The 21,412-nt window shown below is 38.0% G+C and overlaps 1 protein-coding gene across 1 annotated transcript; it reads right to left on the bottom strand.

Moving 5' to 3' along the window:
- Window positions 1–1,258: 1,258 nt before the first annotated feature.
- On the bottom strand, window positions 1,259–20,433 carry LOC117010892 (long-chain fatty acid transport protein 6-like). Its single transcript, XM_033085963.1, has 10 exons — window positions 19,956–20,433; window positions 18,750–18,962; window positions 17,812–17,970; window positions 16,045–16,169; window positions 11,908–12,102; window positions 9,435–9,525; window positions 7,057–7,255; window positions 6,595–6,692; window positions 4,238–4,368; window positions 1,259–2,026 (listed from the first exon to the last, which is right to left on the bottom strand). Exons 1-10 carry the CDS (start codon window positions 20,431–20,433, stop codon window positions 1,850–1,852), a joined length of 1,866 nt encoding a protein of 621 aa, XP_032941854.1. The 3' UTR covers window positions 1,259–1,849.
- Between the last annotated feature and the right edge of the window lie 979 nt (window positions 20,434–21,412).

Genomic DNA, 21,412 nt, shown 5'->3' with positions numbered 1-21,412 from the left:
CAAGTATTTTATTTATAGTAGCCAGTTCAAAGCTGTCTCAATGCTATGTCATGTTCTGAAAATTGTTGATATTTTGGAAAAAAGGTGTCAGCTTATAAAATGAGTTCTAGGTGAGCACTATTGTTTCATATATTAGACCACAGTAGAAATAGTTTGAGAAGCCACTATATTCAAGCATCATGAATTCCTTTCTTGATAATAGGAAATTGGGCAGGATATAAGAGGTTTACTGCCTCAGTTGAAGGAGATTTTTTGGGTGCTATAGAGTCATGTAATGTATTCAAACCATTGAAATTCCTTGGGCCTTCCTCAAACCTGTATTATGTTCAGTACTTTCCTTGGTCCACAAACAGACAATTCTTGAAAGTAGAGGTTTTTTATTTGCAGCTCTACTTCTCTCACTCCAAGTTCAGAAACCTTATGTCTCATAGGAGATGTCAGTGTGCCGTAGGTGTACTGGTATGCTGGGTGTCAATGCTGTCCAATCCTGCACACGCTTACTGCCTTCCAGATCTCAAGCTGTGTCTGCTTCTGTCGCATGCACTTCTCCTGACTTGGAACGGCAGAGGATCTTGAGAAATACATGGTATCACCAAGGGTTTTGAACCTTTTTGATTGTGACAGAGTTTCTTGGTTAGTTAAATTGTCCCTTACTTTGGGTGATGAGCTCTTGTGGTGTGGGGCTGGTTTTGATTGTGACAGAGTTTCTTGGTTAGTTAAATTGTCCCTTACTTTGGGTGATGAGCTCTTGTGGTGTGGGGCTGGTTTTGTCCTGGACTCTACAATGCACCAAGGCTGTTTGAGTAGGTTACTGAGCATCACTGCATTATGGCAGAAGTAACAGAATTAACTGTGGTAGTAATAGCACGTACTTAAAATCAAGAAAAAATAAGTCTTATGCTTGGGGAAATCTGTAAGCTCAAAATGGGATGAACATTAGCTTTATAGTACAGATATTTTGTTGGTCCAGACAAAATGTCACATGAATTCAGGGAATCGTACAGTAGGGAGGATTTCCCTCACATAAGTGCAGACTTGTTTGATTTTTTAAAATGAAACCAGGGAAAGCACATCCAAATGCTAATATTATATTCTCTTTCTGATTCTGTCTTTATAGCTCCTTTAAGTTCCTAGGTGTTCACTTCCAGTAAAAGCTAGAAGATACAGTAAATTTTGTCCTGTTTTCATGAGAACTCAGCTTCAGGAATATGAAAACTGGTAAGGAAAAGAAGAGATAATGTACCGTCAAGTGTGTTAGTTGTGGCGTAAGTTATGGAAAATATTATACACTAAATTCTACAGTGTATTTCACCATTCAATGTTTATTTTACATAAAAGTCTGAAATTGAGCATCACATAAAATACTGCAATTAAATATTACATTATATAATTATCAAACATTGAACTGAGGTCTATATGCAGTGCTTGTGCAGTATTTTGCTTATCTTTCTGATGGTTCATTTTATTAATGCCTGGGACATTATTTATCTAATTATTTATTAATTTCAAAAGCAGAGTCAGAATAATAATGCAAGTGTGTAAAATATTCAACTAGATTAAGGTAATGATGACTTAGAAAGAAATAATTTGAATCAGTGACAAATGTAAAATAAAAATTTGCATATGTGAGCCCGTGTGTGAGGAAATAATATGAGCAGATGCAGTGCAGCTTACACAATGCACATAACTATTGCGTCTCTGTCTTTGGAAGTGACAGATTTTATCACAATAAGATTAATTTGAATATCTTGTATTTTTAGAATAAATATTGCATAGTGATTCCTGCTGAAATGGTTTCAGTAATATATCTAAAATTTTCTGTATTATAGAGTAATTTTATTTCTATGCTTTATAAACGTATTTCGCCAGAAAGCACGTTCTTGTATATCTCTTTTGTCAAAGGAATATAGGAACGTGTGGGTTCATGCATGAAATACAAAGGTTCAGATATAATTTCTGGATTAAATCCTTCATTTGCCAGATGGATTTTCTGATGCTTGAAAGTTGCAGTAATTTGCATAACATCCTACAAAAGAAATAATTAAAGTAAGGTGCAATATTCCATTTCAGTCTGTATCAGTGAAAATATTATATACTTACTGAATGAAATAGATCATACTATTTCTTCAGTGAAGCAATTATCAGATTCACAGGTGCAGTGAAATCTAATCTAAATAAATATTTTATTTCTTTCATTGCCTACTAAATCAACACAAAAGATTGCAAGTTTCTGTTTCCAAATGTGTATTTTCTTTTACCTTTCCTTGGGCCAGTCCACCACAAAATCAGTAGAGTATGGAACACTGGGTGACGCTCTGCAGAGACCTGACTGGTTTTGTGGTACTGGCTCTCTTCTGATATCCTACTGCTCAACTTAATTTAAAACATTAAACCCAACAATGTTAAATGCCTTCTTGTGTTATTTGTCTGTATAAGTAGTTGCTATATAGGAATTATTCAAACACCAATTCATGAACAAATTGTTCTGCTCACAATAGTTGGTGTATACAATCAAAGGTGGTATATAAATAAATCTCCTTTCAAATGTTGTTTACATTAAGGGAAGAGTTTATAGCAGACTGTTCTCAAGCATTGTTATTGCTTAAATTGTGTTTTCAATGTAGTGAATGTTTTCTTTTAGTTCCCATGCTGAAAAGAACCACTTTCAGTTCTTGTTTAAAGGAAGTTAAAAAAACTCAGATGGAAAACAACAGAGCCATGGAATTCCCTAGTTTCTTGCATCCTTGTCCCTGTGCCTCTGATGTTATTTTAGAATCAAGTAAGAGATACTGAGAACAGAAAATCAGTCTGTCTGATTTGCACAAAACTGGTCAATCATAATTGCAAGTCATACTAGAAAAAACCTACATATGGACTGCTGAAAATTTTTTAAGACTGATTTTGTTTTTAATCCAATTTTGCATGAGAATTTCAGGTATTTGTCACTCTTGGTTAGGGTGACCTCTATCTCAGGACATGGAGAAGGGAACTGGTTTTCTTCCAAACAGAAAATTAGGAGTTCAGCATTTATCCTGTTATACTCCCCTAAGACATCTTTAAAAGTAACATTATTTTTATTTTGTTGTTTTTTTTAAATAAAATTGAATTAGTCTCCTTTAATAAAAATTTGTGCATGCGTAAATACTAGATAATTAGTAGTGCTAGTAACTTTGTTTACTTTGGCTCCTCCTCAGTTACCTAATAAAAGTTTTAGTCAGAGAACACGTAAATGAGAACTGATTTAATTTGTTCCACATATCTAAACCTCAATCTAGTGGAACTGTAAAGTCGGATCTGTTCCAAAAGCTTTTCCCAGAAGAGGCTACTTATGTCCTAAAGCACCATAGATAGTATAACGTATGCTAACTGCATGTGAAGGTACATTTACTTAGTACAGTAATCTGTTAGTAGAAAAAAAATTCTCCATCTCTAAATTCTTAAGTTTGTGCCTTTTAGACAATTTGTCCATATTTAAGGAAAGGTAAAACTGTCAAATGTCACCAGCATCCCTTAAGATTAGAAAACTGTGAGTTTCAAACTTTCAGATGATGTAATGTGGAGCCCTCTCCTACCCTTTGCAGTCCATGCTCTACTGCCTGGTTGCAGATCAGCCTCTGGAGCATTCAACAAGGGGTGTGAACACCTTGCACTTTTAAAGTGGATGTTAAGAAAGCATTGTATCCCAGTTCTGCTTTTGTACTTTAAATGTGAGTACATTTTAATTGTCATATTAGGAAATCTTCTCCATAAAACTTGTAACTTATTATCTATTGTAAATAACCTGTTATTTCTTTGGTGCCTTGTCAGTAACAGTGAATAATAATCACTTCAAGAGCATCCACATCAGGAAAAGGTTTGAAATTGATCATGTCACCCTTTTATAAGAAGACACTCTTATGAGTAAGACTACACATATGTTTGCTTAATCTTCTACTGACTAGAAGAAAACACGAGTTAAAGAACTTTAAAGCAAAATCCAACAGCCAAATTATTAATCCCATCTAGGATTCTTAGGTATAAATGGATCCTTAAAGCAAAACAGAAGTTTAATTAATCATATATTTGCTAAACTTCATCATATTAACAATCATAGGACCACTAATTTAGGCTACTATTAACTTTTGTTTTCAAATATTGAAACTGCTAGTAAAATGCACTCTGCATTACATGATCAAAGAGACCAATTTTCAAGTCTGAGAGACGATAAATATAAGTGGGAGACAACTGATTGTCTTACCATTATTCTTACAAAGCGTGGTTGGGCATAATTTGGAAGGAAGTTCTCAACATGCTTATAAAGTTTTTCTCCATTAAAGGTGTGGTAACGTTTAAGCACAATAGCTGCCATCCCTGTTCTTCCTTCATAATCTAAAAACATTGAAAAATAATATGAAAATTAAGAGTGTATTGTGAATAATTCACATATAGAATGTGCATTTGAGGGGATTTAGTATTAGTCAGAACAAATAAGTTGGTATTGTGAAATATCTGTCCTGTCTTCTCACACATCACTGAATATAAAGTATATGATATTTTATTTATAAGGTATATGATATTTTATTTACTATACATGGTATTGGAAGACTTTAAAAGTTACTTTCAGGGGGTTTATTCAATTAAAAAATGTCACTGATGTATTTTTAATAGGAATTCTCCATATCTGGCAACTGCCTGCTAGGTTTCACTGCTACCTGAACACTGGTAACATAATGGTATAATTAAATCAGAGGGACTATTAATTTAAAAAAACAAACCTGAATGCACTCACACAAAGACTAATGCAATAGATGAACATAGACATGTTGGAGACTGTACTTGTTCTATATAAAGTTAAATGCTTATTGTACACTATATGGGCAGTGCTGAGTGCTTTGCACTCTATTCCACAGACAAATTTGTGAAAGAGTAAGTGGGTCCTGTTAAATTGCAGACATCAAATTATGTTTGACATGCTAAAACATGTCAAAACTCTATTCAAAAATATGTACCAGACATAGCTCCTGCATTCTATTTATTGAAGCACAAGTACAAATTCTAAGTGGAGAAAATATTGAAGTTGGCAGAAATCTGTTAAATCTGTTCAGAAAAAAAGAGTAGCCTTGAGGTGTGCCTAAAGAAAAAATATGGGCGCTCCTTTTCCTGAAAATTAATCTGCAGTTACTGAACTTGTGATATGCTGTGAAATTTGTTATGGCAATATTTTGAGACTCTAGTCACTATAGAAATATGAAAGACTATGCTATCTAGATTTTACTGACACTACAACCAAAAATTGATGTGGATCATGAGGTGTTTTTTTATGAGCTATTTCTGACTGAGGTAGCAAAAACCCTTTCAAGGACCTCCTGTCAGCTCCACCTGCAGATGGTAATGAGAAATGCCTTAAACATTAGACTACAGATTTACAGTAATTTCACGATTATAAGCCACACCATTTTGATGGAAATTTTGGTCCGAACCTGGAAGTGTGGCTTATAATCATGTGCGCTTATATATGGACAAAGAACGAAAAGTTGCTGTAAGCAACTGTAAGGCTGTGAGGCTGGAGCAACTTCCAATGGGATGAAGTAATTTTATCAGTCCCACAGTGGGACTCAATATGCCATTAGCAGAAAATGACTTGCTGGAGGAAGGATGAGTTGTGATAAGATAAAGAACAATGCCCTGCCTGGTTTCAATGGATGGCCCTTTAGCAGAATATCTTCCGCGGAGATAAGGATCACTGCCCCCACGGTCAACAGATGGTGATAGAATAGATACTTTTTATCACACTCTGTATTGTAACCCAAGATAGTTGCTGACACCTGGACATCCGGCTTATAATCAGGTGCGGCTTATAATCGTGAAATCACTTTTGCATGCACTGCATGACTGCCACCTGCTGATCAACCATTCAGACGATGCCCTTTTAATTTTATTTTTATGTATCCTCTTTCTTTGAACCCATTTGTGTTTCCCATCTCTCTCTCATGTCTCTTGACAGCTTCTTCTTCATTTGACTAGTTTCTTTTAATACTAGACTTTATTTGCATTCAAAGGAAATTATGAACAGTTACTCAGCACCACTAAAAGTTTTTCTTCCTCAACCTGTTCCTTCAATGGCTGCATTTTCTAAGAAATTTTCTAATTTTGTAATTTGGTTTCCTACAGCTCTTCAGCATAGTATTGTTTATTTTTATGAAACATCATATATAATTGAGAGCATCCCAATCATGAAAAATATATATGTTTTTGATAGTATTCATAAGATACTCATTAATATACTCTATTTCACCTTTTTTCAGATGAAAGCCTGTAAGAGACTCTTGTGTGGTTTATAATTTTATATTTCTCACTTCATATTTCTCACTTCTGTGTTACGATTTTTAGTTCATCCCAATGTTTCTTCCATTCATTACAAAATTTCAGCATGTTATGTTTCTTAAATACAGCACTTTGGTGAAACAGAAATTTCAAAACACTGTAGAAAAGCCTGAATTGCCAAGCTGAAACCACTTACATCCTTACACGTATTTGTGCATGCAGTTGCAAGAACAGAACAGTAAGAAACTACTATCTTTATTTTATATTCTTAATCTATAGGGAGTGTCTTACTTTTTATGCTTACACCATAAACGTTAACTTCTTGGACAAAATCCATCATACCAATGATCTCTGCAACTTCTGAAGTGGCAACATTTTCTCCTTTCCACCTGTTGAAAAATTTCTAATATTAATATAGATGCAAATTCACACATTTTTTATTCTATATGTGATGGAAGAATGTGGGCTACATTCTTAACTGAAGAATGTAGATGGACAGACAAATCCTTTTCTTGTTTACTGCCATCTTATTTGAGATCCCAGCGATATAAGAAGTGCCAAATTTCAAAAAAATCTACTGTGTTGCAGTGTCCAACACTCTTCTACAAATTTGGTGGATTTGATCCTATCCTTGGTGTGTTTTTTAAAGAAAATTGACATTCATTGGGTTTGAGTCTGATCTGTGTCATCAAGGCCTGCATATGCGTAATTTCTTCCAGGCTCCCTGGGTTTGCACTTAGCTTTGTGCTATACCTGAAAGTGTCTCCCACCCGGTCACTGAAGTAGAGAAACCCATCCTCATCCATCACTAGGAGGTCTCCTGTGTCAAGATACACATCTCCTTCCACAAACACATTACGCAGGAGTTTCTTCTCTGAGGCTTCTTTATTTCCAACATATCCAGAAAATGGGGCATCCTTAGTAACTTGAAAAACTAGAAGACCAGGTTTACCTACAGGCCAGGAAAAGGGGATGCGAGTAAGCATATATAGAGTGAGCTTTTAATAGCATAATTTATCATATTAAAAATTCTTTGGAAAGCTGTATCTGTTCTATGCGTCTTATTGCTGCATTTTCTTAGCTATTCCCTGAACAGAAGAAACAGATGAGTGGAAAAGGGAACATAATTTTGCTTCCTTCTCTTCCAAAAATCTGGACCACAGAAAAGATACTTTTGGAGTGTGTTGTACATCACTTATCTGGTAAAGGCATATATCCGTTGAAAAGATGATTTATCTGTCATTTGAAAAGGGTGATGGTAATGAAAAAATACACATAGAAGCAAAAAATATAGTACCTAAGATCTTGTGCTTTGAGGTTTTCCAGAGGATAGGGATGCTACTGCCCTAGCACTGGTGTGCTGGCGTGACAAAATAATTTGTAAGCCACAATGTGTCTGTCCTCTGACCATCAAGGTGTCTTAAGCATATTCCTACATGGCATCACTCTATCTCTACTGGGCATCACTCCTTGTTTTTGCCTGTCTAAGTCCTGTTTATAACAAGGGCAAAACTTCCATTGACTTCACTGGAATTAATTCAGAATACCCTTTAACCATTTTTTTTTATTATTCTGTTGTTTTATTGTATCTGTGGTAAATACTGGCTTTACTCTCCATGTGCTCCTGTGGTTAAAAGATAATTTCATCTTCAAAATACTTTTATTTTACTCCTTCAGCATATGTAAGAAGATGTTTACAAACAAATAATTTTCTTCATAGCTGTATTTCTGCCTCTTTAATTAAATCCCCTTCATTTTTTAAAATCAATGCTCAATGTGGAAAATCGAATGAAAGCTCATACTACCTTTTGGAAGAAAAGCTGGCATTGCTGCCAGTACAATTCGTAAGTTATAATAAAAGAACAGTCAAACAAAAATGTTGCATTTAAAAGAGGAGTTGCTCTAACCCAAGGTCAATTTACAGGAGGAGCCTCTGGTCCAGTTTGTGAATTTGCTGTCATTACTCTGTCACATTGTGAGAGCTTCAGAGTTATCAAAAAAATATGTGTATTAACCTGCAAAATTTTTCTAGTCATGTTGTGAAACTGGGAATTTTATCAATTTCACTGAGAAATTTTTTGTCCAGTTTCTAATATAATTGTAGTGAGGAAGCAAGTTCTTGTCAAGAAAAAAGAAGAAATATTTTTCTTGATTGGATATTATCAGAAAATTATGTATTATCAGAAATAATAGAAGACTGCTACTTTTTTCCCAGTACTACTATCAGAATAGGATATGTTACTTTTATTATATTATCAAAGATAAGCAAGAATAATTGCTGATTTGATGACCAGAACTATTGTATGTCATTGACATCTGACATTATCATGATCTGATGTAATTTAGGTCATCTGTACAAGCCTCTCTTCTACCTTCAGGAATTTCATCTCTGTGATAATTAAATCTACGTACTAAAACTAGTGATATTAAAGACCTTTTTCCCAGAACTTCTAACTTTGACAGATGGGCTTATGCATGTGTACACAGGCACATGAATATTTGATGTGGCTTCAATAAATGCAGTGCTGTGTTTTGTGAGACTCTGTTCTCAGGATTTTTGTCAAAGATATGCTCATCTAGGAGGATACCTTATTTTCAGTCTGTGAGTTTCAGCTCTTGGAGGTGGAGTATTCTGTTTTAAGTAGGAGTTTGGAAAGCCTGTGTGACTCTAGATACTAGATAGATAACTCTGTTTCTGCCACTAAATAGATAAATTTGATCCATAATTTGAAATTGTACTGTTCTTTCTCAGAGTTTAAAAACATCTTTAAACATCTGCCTTCAAAGCACAACATGTGAGAATTATTGTTTCTTCTTCTTTTTTTTTTTTTTTCAGAAGCAATAAATATCTGATTTCTCCAGGAACAGGAACAAGATTTTCTCTAGTGAGAATAGAAATAGTATGGGCCCCGAATATTACTAATGTTCTTATCTGACTAGTTTTTTCTTTTGGGTTACTTTAAAAATATTTGGATATATTATCATATATTAGCAACAGATCCCTGTTTGGATCTATTTTCCAGTGTCATTTTCAAGTTCTAAGTGTATATAAAGAATCTGTTGCTTACAGAAATACCACCATTTAAACTGAGTTATCTGTTAGTTAATAGATAATTAATATTTTTCCTTACCTAGGGGTGCTTTAATACACCTTCCATTTTCATCTTTTATAAGTTCTTGTTTCCAGACATCATATTTCAAGAACTCAAAAGAATGTAGAAACTAAAAAAAAAAAAAGGTACATATGCATACTTAAAAACATCTTTTTTACTTACTTTCTAACTTTGATAAAAATTGCTTTGAATTAATGAATAGTCCCTATTGACTTTTGAAGACTTGAGACAGCCTGAAATAAACTGAGAGTATTCTAAGACGCAATTATCAGAAATTATAGTTATAATCTATATCATGATAAGCAACAGTAAGTATACATATACAGATAAGTGTTCATCTCCTTTACTGATAAAAAGAAGCCCATTGTCTTAGAGTAGGGTCAGCTTCTAATCATTTATACGAAATATAAAATGCATAAATCGTCATTTTTGCTTTAAAACTACCATCCATTTCTAAGTAGAGGCTTAATACCACTGGAATGCAAATCAAGATGATTGTCTGACAAAAAAATCCAAAATAAATTTACAGACATCTCAAAAATTACTCCAGACAGATGCAAGTGGAAACTTACAACTTAATGATTTAATTAGTCATTCCTGCCTCAATCTCCATTCTCATGGTTAAGATTGCTAGAAGACTGAAAGTCTTGTAGAATTATCATGGTTGTGACAGGCATTTTTGGCTTCTCAGATGAAAAGCAGAAATACAGTAATTTCACGACCATAAGGCGCACCGGACTATAAGGCGCACCCCCCTGGAGCCGGCACATTTTGCAACTTTGTAGATCAGATAAGGCGCACCGGTCTATAAGGCGCACCGGTTTTTTTTTGCAGCGAGGCTCCGCCCCCAGCTCCTCCCACGCACTTGCTGGCCGAGGCCCCGCCTCAATCCGGCAGCCATTGGCTCCCGGGCCTGCCTGTACCCGGCAGGGCCGGGCTATGCCCACCGCTGCTCCGTGCAGCATCCCCAGGGCCCCGCTGTTCTGGGAGTTCCCTGGCGCTCCGGGTGACCCAATGCCGGCAGGCTTGCCCCGTGCCACCACTGCCCCGATTCCAGCTGCTTGCCCCCTCCCCGCGCAGCGGCTGCTGTGATTCCGGCGGCTTTCGCCCTTCCTGCATGGCGGCCGCTGTGATTCCGGCGGTTTTCGCCCCCCCCGTGCGGCGGCCGCTGTGATTCCGGCGGCTTTCGCCCCCACCACGCGGCAGCCGCTGTGCTTCCGGCGGCTTTCGCCCCCCCCGCGCGGCGGCCGCTGTGATTCCGGCGGCTTTTGCCCCCCCCGCGCGGCAGCCGCTGTGCTTCCGGCGGCTTTCGCCCCTTCCTGCGCGGCAGCCGATCCGATTCCTGCAGCTTTCACCCCCCCCGCGCGGGGGAGGCCCCAATGCCGGCGGGGACGGCCCGCCCCGCCCCGCGCGGGGGAGGCCCCGATGCCGGCGGGGACGGCCCGCCCCGCCCCGCGCGGGGGAGGCCCCGATGCCGGCGGGGACGGCCCGCCCTGCCCCGCGCAGGGGAGGCCCCGATGCCGGCGGGGACGCCCCGATGCCGGCGGACCCGCCCCGCACGGGGGAGGCCCCGATGCCGGCGGGCTCGCACTTCCGGGGTGGCAAATGTCGCAACTTTGTAGATCAGATAAGGCGCACCGGACTATAAGGCGCACTTCCGGGTTCGGGGAAAAATTTTTGTCATAAGGGTGCGCCTTATAGTCGTGAAATTACTGTAATTTGGAAGTCGTTAATCTGGTCTTGATCTTAACTGACCTGAGTCTTTAGTATTGTTTGAATAGTATTTCACTGTAGTAAAATGTTCATGATTCAAGGAAACTGTACAAATTGGAAAAGCCTTTGAGGCTCTCAGGGCATTTTTATGGTAGGAACACTGAGAGTTTCAACAGTGGTTGTATATGTAAATTTATATGTTAGGTATTTTGAGGTTAATATTTTTCTCCTTCATTTGCTAAGAGTTTTGAATTTTTTTGTTTTGCTAATCTTACTTCAAAGAAAGTGTGACACTAGATTTCATGAGTGGAGATGCAGTCAAAGAGAAAATTTGTATAAATTTGCTTTGGAATATCTATCTCCTGATTCATACCAAAAGCCAAATCAAAACTAGTTTCTATGTGAGCTTCCAGGATGCTAAGTAAACTTTAACAAAAATCGTCATTAATCAGTCCTTTAGGTAGTCACTTCTACACAATCAGTTTGAGTTTTTTAAAATATATTCTAGGGATAAAGTTGAGTACACAATTTTCTATGTACTCATTGTGTATATTGATTGTTGCTTCAAAATGTATGTACAGAGAAGAGTCAAGGAAGGGACTAAGAATAAGGTTTCTGGTTTTATGAACCAAATTTTATTGTATCTGGAAAGAAGAAAGCAATTTCTTGCTTCCCGATTTTTAAATTTTCTGCCTTTCCCATGCCTTTGAATTTTATTTTTAAATTATTATATGCTTAATTGGTTGGTTGGTTGGTTGATTGATCTGATAACCCTTACCTTTGAGAAGATGCCAGCACGGCCCACAGCTCCTATTTTATTGGTGTAGTTCAGGAAAGAAAGATTTCCTTCTGTGGACCCATAGAATTCAAATATTTTAATTGGGCCAAACCTCATCAGAAATTCCTTCCATACAGAAGGCCTGATACCATTTCCAAGAGCAAGGCGCACTTCATGAACTCTGTCCTCTTCTTTCTGCGAAGAGACAAAAAGAAACATCCTATAGCTGAGAAAAGTGGGTCTAAATGCCTGAAGTTGATCTAATACGTTCTAACAGAACAATTTTCGTTTATGAACTGCCACCTTGGGTAAAATACTTTGCAGAATGGTTTTGAGGGTTTTTAAAAAATCAAATAGAAAAGCATAAGAAATCTTGGTCTGAGGTTAAGGGGGTTTTAGCGGGTGAAAACTTTATTTCTGTAGTTTTTTAAATTATTACTTATGAACTCTATAACTAGAATGTCTATTACAAAGTTTAAAATATTTTAGCTGTAAATAAAGAGGTTTTAAGGAAGCACCATAGAATGGAAATTCCTTTCCCACCAAAGAGAGATTTCCTGTATCAACAAAATTGTGCCTTATAATACACCTGTGATACAAAACGGTTGATTCTTTTTGTAATGATACTTCATAGGAAATTTTCCACATCTACTATGTTCTTTATGGGACCTGAAAAAACAGAAAAATAATTCAAAGCTGCTTAAATAAATCTCATATGATTAGGTTCAATTTTAATCTTAAATCCAGATTTATAAACGAATGATAAAATCTGCAGTCAAAATGTACAGTAATTTCATGAATACAAGCCACACGGACTATAAGCCACATCTCCGGGTGTTGGCAAACATTTCGTTCTTTGTCCATAAATAAGCCGCACCTGATTATAAGCTGCTCTGTCATTCGCAGCGAGGACCCGCGTGCAACAAAGTTGCCAAACAGTAACAGAATCGGGGCAGGGCGGGGTTTACTGGCTCGGCTCGGGCTGTGCAGGCTCGGCCCGCTCGGGGCTGCCGATGGGGCCAGGTGGCCCAGCTTGGTGGGGCCGCTCGGTGGGGCTGCTCAGGGCTGGCCACTGCTGCCACTGGGCTTGCTCACCCTGGCCCGGCGCTGCCCCGCGGTGGCAGGCAGGGAAGGAGCCAGCCGGTACCCGCCGTGGCGGTGGCGGTGGGCGGGGACGGAGCCCCCCTGCTCCCGCTGCGGCAGGCAGGGGTGGAGCCTGCCTGCTCCTGCCACGGCAGGCGGGGGCAGGAGCCCCCCACTTACCCCACGGGCTGCGGGGATGGCAGCATGGAGCCCCCTGCCTCCTCCCTGAGCTGTGGGGATGTGAGCACAGAGCTCCCTGCCTCTACACTGCCGGAAGGAGGGAGCTCCCCTGCCTCCCTCCCTCCTGCTGTGCTGCCGGTGCTGAGCTGGCCCCACCCGCTGCACAACACAGTAACCAATTTGTAACAATCGCGAAATCCTGGGTTTTACTGGCAGGTGCTCAGCTCGGCACCCTGGCTGGCACTTCTGGGGTTGTAAATGTCAGAAAACTATTCACATATTAGCCACTCCTGAGTATAAGCCGCATTTCCGGTTTGGGAGCAAAATTTTAGTCAAAATGGTGCGGCTTGTATTCGAGAAATTACTGTAGTTGCTAATGAGTTTGAGTAATTAAGTTACTGTCCTGGCTGAATGGCAGCAAAACTTACAAACTTATTTCAGGTCAACAGGAAACGTTTCTTCAAACCAAATAAATTAATTTCCTTTTGGTTGCAGTGTTACTCTAATCTTTTAAACTGTAAAATTATGTTTGGTTTCTAAATAATATAAAGGAGATTTGAAGATGGAACTTCACCTTGTAATTACACTGAAATGTTTTAGCAGAGTTTCAAATTTTTGGCTTTCAAAAATGTTCACATAAAATTGTTTTGTGAACTATGTATTAACAGACAACTTCATTTGATCCAGAACTGCATTTTATGGCAGATTAATTAGGATCAACCATAATGTAGACTAAACCTCACTTGTTAAACACAGGAGTCAGAGTTTGATAGTCCCTGCTTCTGCCTAATCAGATGCGTCTTCTTCTGCAATTTTAGCGGTAAATCTGAATAATAAATGTTTTGATCACATGTATGTAATCAAATCCAATTATAAACCAGCTGTGAGGCTGACTGAGAGACATCCTTCATGAGTAATGTCCCTTCTTCAGCACTTTGTCTTCAGGGTAAAATCACAGGTTTTGTTTTTTTCTCCAGTATATTTTGTGATACTGTAAGACCTGAAGTAAAACTCAGGAGTTTGAGAGATAACAAGCAATAGGAGAAACTGTCATTCTTACCTTGGTTCATGCCTGGTACAACAATCTGCAGCATTTCCCTGAACTACCTTGAATTTTAAATGTCTTTATTTAAAAGTCATGTGGTCCCCTTTAAAAACATACTTTCTCATTATTTTGTCACCTTCTATGGGCTTAGTATTTACTTCTGATAGGTACATGAGGTTAGCTTGTAGTAGATGTAATTAGTCACAGAGTTTCTGTCCACTTCAAGAAATCTCCCAGCGCCTCCCAGTTTCCAAATCCATGTTCTTTCTCAATTTGTGATACCTGGGCATGCCCAGTGCAAGGAAGGAAGGACAGACGCCCCATGTATGATGTAGAGCACACTCCAACACGTCCCTCATGTTCAGCCCTAGTCCTGAGCCACACCAGACCTATTAGCCTGCACGGGTTTCTTTCAGTGAAGAACCTGTGTGGTACAGTAGAGGTTATATGAGGAGGTTACATGTTACATATGTAAGTAACATCTGGTTATATGTTACTTGTGGTCATAGTCCAGTAAGGTACATGTTGTGACAGAACTTCTGATGTACCTGATCTACCTCTGTTAGCAGCCTCACCTTCCTCAACTCACATAGGCCATCTCTGTTTTTCCCACCATACCAGTTGCTAGTTAAGTATCTCTGGCTTCTCTGTTAAATTTTTGTTATTGAAACAAGAAAAGAAAGTTCTCATTGCTTTTTCCTGCAGGAGAAATCTTTACACAACTAGTTTGGCCTAGCTTATTATTCCTTTGTGGTTTTTTATCCATGACTACTGATGTAATGTTTGTACAGGCTTGAGTTCTGGCCAACAGCTATCCTGTCTGGTACCCTTCAATACCTTTTATCTTTGATCCCTCTCCTACATCCAGGCCACCCAATAAGAACATTCTGTTCAAACCTGCTGGAAAATTCTTTCTGATTTTCCCTTGTTCCTAATCTTTGCGCCAGCCTCTGACCAATGCCATTGCAGCTAATTTGAACTTTGTGTTTATACATGATGTTTTCTGAGGTAGGTAGTAATACTTCTTGTCACCTCCCTTCAGTAATATCCTAACTCCCAAGCATAAAATTTAAAAAAATTAACCAAGCTTTTCCATTATCATTGAGAAATGAGAGCGGCAACTTGAATATTTTTCAGACTTACTTATCACTGTTTGGTGACATTTTACTTTGTTCAAAACCTGATCATGATTTAGCTGTCATGATCTTTGTCTTTTATCCCATGGGGAACCAAGATTTTGCACCACTATGTTAGTAATTTGGTTTTATACAGATATATCTATCATCACATATACAGGCAAGGAGCAGACTGCGCCTTTGGAAGACCACTAAGAAAAAGATTGAAACTAAAAAAACTTCATCAATCAGTTTCAAAGTTAAAAATTAATTATCATCCATCAAATGCTGAAGGTAATAGGCCTTGATAAGTAACTTCTTTGGAACAGAGCGCTGAAATTGTTTAATCATTCAGTCTTTTTCAGACTGTTGTTTGGGCATTGAGCATGATTAAGCTTTTACAGCTTATACCTCTCCCTGACTGACCTGTGACTTGCTGGACACAGATGAAAAGCCATCAAGCTTTGCAGAGGCACTTCTGTGAGTGTCAGGGTATAAGTGTCCTATCCTGCAGGCTTGTTCTTTTGTCACCACTCCATTTGATGATGTAAATATGATTGCTATTGGTAACAGCAAGAAACACAAGACGTAGATTCTCTATACGCTGGAAAAAAGTATCAAACATTGAAAATACTAAGCTATTCAGAAAGGGGTGAATCTATCTGACTTTCAAATTTGCTATATCTTAAAGCTGGATTTGCAAACAGAACTTACCTCTGCCTGATTGCAGAGGTAGCGGCAGAGTTCTCCTATGTATAAAAACATGGTAACATTGTACTTCCTACAGTCATTCCAAAACTGTCTTGCAGAAAATTTCTTCTTCAAAACACACGTCGCTCCTATGTGATGAAAACAGATAAGAAATTTCAAAATAACCTTTAAAATAAACCCTTTGTCTTCTACCACTACTCTAAAAACAACAACAACAACAAAAAATTGTCATTTTCTTAATTCAATTAATGACAACTTCAGCTAATTAAAGAAATTGTAATATGTTTCCAACAGTATCTGTCTGTTAAATGTGACTTGCACAATTTAGACTTTCTAAGTAGTAACTACTTAGAGTAGTAGAAGCAACAGAAACAAACCTTTTAATCATCTCCCGTTGTCAGGAATGGGCCACAGCCTAAACAATTTGTTTCTGTCAAGATCATAAACTGGTTTAACTCTGAAAAAAGATCTTGGAATAGGGGAAATGGTAGCTCACAGCTTCTCTATTTGTGTGACAAGGGGTGGAAAGGAAATGGCTGAGTCTTTGTTGTTTCTGTTTCACTCCCCTTTTTCTTAACAACTGAGAATCCACTTTTTTTTTTTGTTTCTGTGACCCTGATTTCTCTCAGAGCTTTCCATTCCAAAAGCTACCTTATTCTACACTTCTCTTATTTGCCACCCTATGCCTTCCTATGTATTGTCAGTCAAGAATTTATGAATTTCCCTGTTTCTATCCTTTCAAAAATTCCTTTTTGTCCAAGTCCTGTTTGTCTTTTGTGAAGCTTCCCAGGGTCTTCCAAGTTTTGAATCCCTTCTAGTCCACTTGTTCCCAACTTGCCTGTTCCTCCCTGATCTTGAAACCTCTCAGACCTCTTCAGCCTCACCCTCCTCAAAGCTTTGTCATGCAAATCCCAGGCTCCCAAGTCTCTATCTGAACATCTAAGAAAGCTGTTACCCTACATTTTCTGTTCCTAGACGATCCATAGCCTCAAACCTTTTCATACACTCATTTTGTGTTGCTGTTAGGTAGAAGCAGTCTTGTCAGCAGTTACTGTAAGCCAGCATGCCTGCCTGCCTAGCTCCTGAATAAACAAAACACTGCAACGCAATGCACTGCAATATCTTTTAAAGCACTCCAGTTACATACTTAGCATGACAAAAAACAGCGTCTGGGGAAGAATGTAAGAACAGAAAAGGACATACCTGGGAAATATCTGGTTGCTAGCTCTCTACAAATAACTCCCAATATCAAATTTAGAGGGGGAGGTTTTGTCCTTCTTCCTTTATTTTTCACTTCAGTGTGATGAATTTAACTCTGTAGGTCTTACTCAAATAAGAGACCAAAAAAGCTTCACAACACATTTAGTCAATCTCATTCTGAAGGTTGGCTTCCACAATGCATTTATACCTTCTGACACTAAAAAATTGAGCCTTGGATGCTTGTGTGAATGCCTTTACGGACTTTTGGCATAGAGTACAAATCTGACTTCAGGTTAAGCCTACAGAATATGTGCAGTGGTGTTAACAATGCACAGACCTCAAGTCATTTTATGTTGGATTTATACAACAATTAGTTGTATAAATCTACATTTAGCTCAGAAACTATGCATATACCTTAGATATTGCCTGAAATGGGAGAAGTGATAAAAATGATAAAATTACAGAAGTTTTTTGGTAAACATATTTCAGTTACCAAGGAGTTATTCACCTAATACCAACATGTTATAGCCTTGTGAAGTTAATGAAACTTCACTAGAAGGTAAATATTACCTAACTGAATGCATCCAGCAATGCCAAGAAGTGAAGCACTGATGTGGTACAAGGGAAGAGTGACGTACATAATGTCCTGAGAAACTGCACCACACTGAGCAAATACTAAGGACACAACCAGAGTTCTTAGATGAGTGATAATAGCAGCTTTTGGGAAACCTGTCAAAAGGAAAGAGCAAATAATTATAAATGTACTGCACACATTAATAGTTTTGCTGTAAGAATTAAGTTGGGAATGTACAGGGAGAATTGTCTCTTCTGAGTCTTTGTCCTATCATTCACTCTTTTGTATCTCTTTATTCCCTCAGCTCCTTCACTCTTTCTGCCTGTAAAGCTATTCAATCATAGAATTATAGAGTGGTTAGGGTTGGAAGGGACCATAAATATAATGTAGTCCCAACCCGCCTGTCATGTCTGTTTTGTCTGGGGGACGAAGTCCATGCCCTTCAAAGGTGTGTGCTGGCCAACTCTGCATACAGGTTTCCTTGCATGAAAGAGAGAATGGGAATACTTCTGAAGAGCCACTGTGTCTCTCAGCTTCTGTTTGCAATAGAAATAACTTCTACAAAGCTATTTGGATTGAGAAGTGGATGGATTTTCCCATTTCTTCCACTCTAAAAATAACTCCCTTGTCAGAATCAAAAGTAGAGGTTCCACCATTCTTCCTTTCTGAGCAACTCTTAGAGATTGACTTTATTTTCTTTATATTCAAGAAATTAATTTCAGCCATGGAGTATCTATGTAGAAGTTCAGGAACTGAAATTACACCCTTGTTCTGCCATGGAAAAACATGGTTTGAAGTGTACTGTGCTTCTGAATAAATTAATTCCTCCCTGTCTTGTCTTAGAAATTCAAGCTCTGTCATTTTTGTGTCTTGTTGCTAAATTTATACTGCCTCAATTTTCCTGCAGCTGTACTTTGTTAGTACATATCCTCACCTGTACTTCCTGATGTGAAGATATATAGGGCTGTGCTTCTCGGGTCAGTGACAGCTCTAAGATGAGATGGAACAGGATTATCAGACACCTTGTCTAGTTTGTCTGGTAGAGTGTGAACATGTTGGGAAGGAGAACTGATGCTCATCAGCCAGACAGCAACATTATTTTCCAAGAGATTCAAAATAAATTCTTTCTCTATTGATCCCAAACAATCTGCCAAGTTCAAACAAACAAACAAACAAACAAACAAACAAACAAACAAACCAAATGCCATGCTAATTATTAAAATAAGTACATCTACAGACCTGATTACCAGCACTGAAATTATACATCATACCATTGTATAAACCTACAGCAGCCATAGGAGGGCTAGCCTACATACTGGACAGTGAAAAAATCATCATGATGTTTAATTTCCCTTATTTCTCCTTTGGCTTTAATTGTAATTGGTAAAACACCATTAACTAATTGGTCATGCTAATACATAGGATTTAATTTAATCACGTTTGATTTGAAGCTTGTTGCACATAGCAAATAACAAACCCTCAGAGGTTCATATGGAATTATGGTAGTATTGCCAACCTGTATAAATTATGGGAAAACAGGAGTAGAAAGTAAAATAAATTGCCTAGTATTGCATAGTATGCCCATGAACAGGGAAAAAACTGCAGCTCATTGTGCTGTAATCTTTGCTCCAAGCAATGCTACCTTGGGATCAATACTTTAAAGTAACTATAAAGTAACATAATTTTTTATGTAGGTATTTTGAGCTGAAGAAAATCATGACTACAAAGGGAATCTGTCTTTGTGTAGTCAGTGAAGTTTTATATAAGCCACATACATCAATAAATAGAAATGGAAATGAAATTATGCTAAAGTATCTCCCAAGGCTGTTTTCTTGCTGATGCATGATTATTGTTCCTGGTAGCTTTTCCAGTACTTGGAGAATTTCAGATTTAAGCTTTTTATTCTAGTAATTAATTGCATGGGGCTTATTTTGCGCTTATACCCTTGACATTCTAACATTGTGTGTTTTCTCTCCATTTTAGACAACAATATTTTCTTTACTTTTCCCCCTCCTTTTCTTCCCTCCTTTTAAGTGTGTGTATATATCTTGCATCTTTGAAGGGCTCTGATTTTCTACTTTTGATAAAAGCAGAAAACAGTAGAAAGTGAGCACCAAGTGAAACACAACACAGAGCTTACCTTCTCCTATGACCAATGCTTTTGCTGCACATGTATTAATGCAGTGCAGGAGAGATCTTGAGTGGACATTGATGTTGAGAAAGGCCACGATGAAGCCCAGCTTGGCCAGGCCAAACCAGACATGGATGAAGTCAGGTCCATTACCCATGAGCAGGGCCACAGTGTCACCTTTTTTCAGATTCCCATAGCATAGGAAGGCCTGTGCTACCCTGTTGCTCCTCCTGTCCACATCCTGGTAAGTGTACACTGTCCCTTCATAGTTAAGGAATGGCTTGTGGGGATTTTTTTCCACTCTTTGCATGAAAAGGTCAATTAAGGAGAGAATTCCATTTCTTGCCCACTTTTTTACTGTTGCCTTTGACCTCTTCCGCCTCAAAAAGTAGATCAGATCTTCCCAGAAATAGGGCAGAAAGATCTTCAGAGAGACACACAGCACCACTATTCCTGCAGCAAATGCTGAAAGCCACGTGGACAGCATGCTTGGAGGAGGGCAATAATAGATTTAGTGATCTCAGACATATAAAATACATACATTATAATAATTAACACTGTTTTAAGATATAGACTGGAAGTAAGTAAGCTAATTACAATTCCACCACTTAATTCGACAACTGTTAAAAATACCTTGTTGGCATTTACTAGAATAAAAAGACCCACAAGGGTACAAAAAAGAAAAAAGGAGTTAAGAGTAGAGAAAGGATTGTGCAGGATTTTTAACTTGCAATCAAAATTATGTCTAGATTTTTTACTGTCCCATGGCAAATTCTAAAAAAAGATGGAAACAAACAGACCAAGCATATACCATCGTATGTATAATATGAAAGTATGTTATGTATGATACACCTGTAAGATGCATCAAATGTTGTTCTTTGCTGCCAAAGTTGTGTTTTCTGGCCTGATAGAATTTGAGATCATTTGGATCAAAAGTTTAAACAGTCTGATGAACACACATGAATTGAAGGCAGCATACTGTGAAACTTCTGCATCTTCTTAAGCAACCAGTTTTCACCACAGGATTTTCTGGCATTTGCAATAAACAGTGATTAATAACTTATTTACATTATTTACAACAGCATCCTGCTGTCTCAAGCAAAATCATGCACAAACATATACTGGGGTTTGGAAAACAACCTTTAAACATAAAAATTATTAACTTCTTCAAAATATTTCAGGTAAAAATTAATTGTCGTATTTTCAAATGGTCATAGCGGAGGACTTGTGAAGATCATGCAAGGTCCCTAGAACATAATATATGTATCATTGACCAGTCTCCTTTATAAAGTCTCAGCCATGATAACCACAAATATTTGAAATGTCTTACGTGACAGTCTAGGATTAGGGAACATTTCAGCAGACTAAGAGGCTTTTCTAATTGGGGTGGCCTCTACTCTGTAGTTTGGAGATATCTTACTGACAAGCTGTACTTTTGGTATATTCCTCAAGCTTGTTTACATTTT

The sequence above is a fragment of the Catharus ustulatus genome, chromosome Z (assembly GCF_009819885.2).
Source record: "Catharus ustulatus isolate bCatUst1 chromosome Z, bCatUst1.pri.v2, whole genome shotgun sequence".
NCBI lineage: Eukaryota > Metazoa > Chordata > Aves > Passeriformes > Turdidae > Catharus > Catharus ustulatus.
Note: the sequence above shows the minus strand (reverse complement) of the source record. Positions and strands in the feature narration are given on the sequence as shown.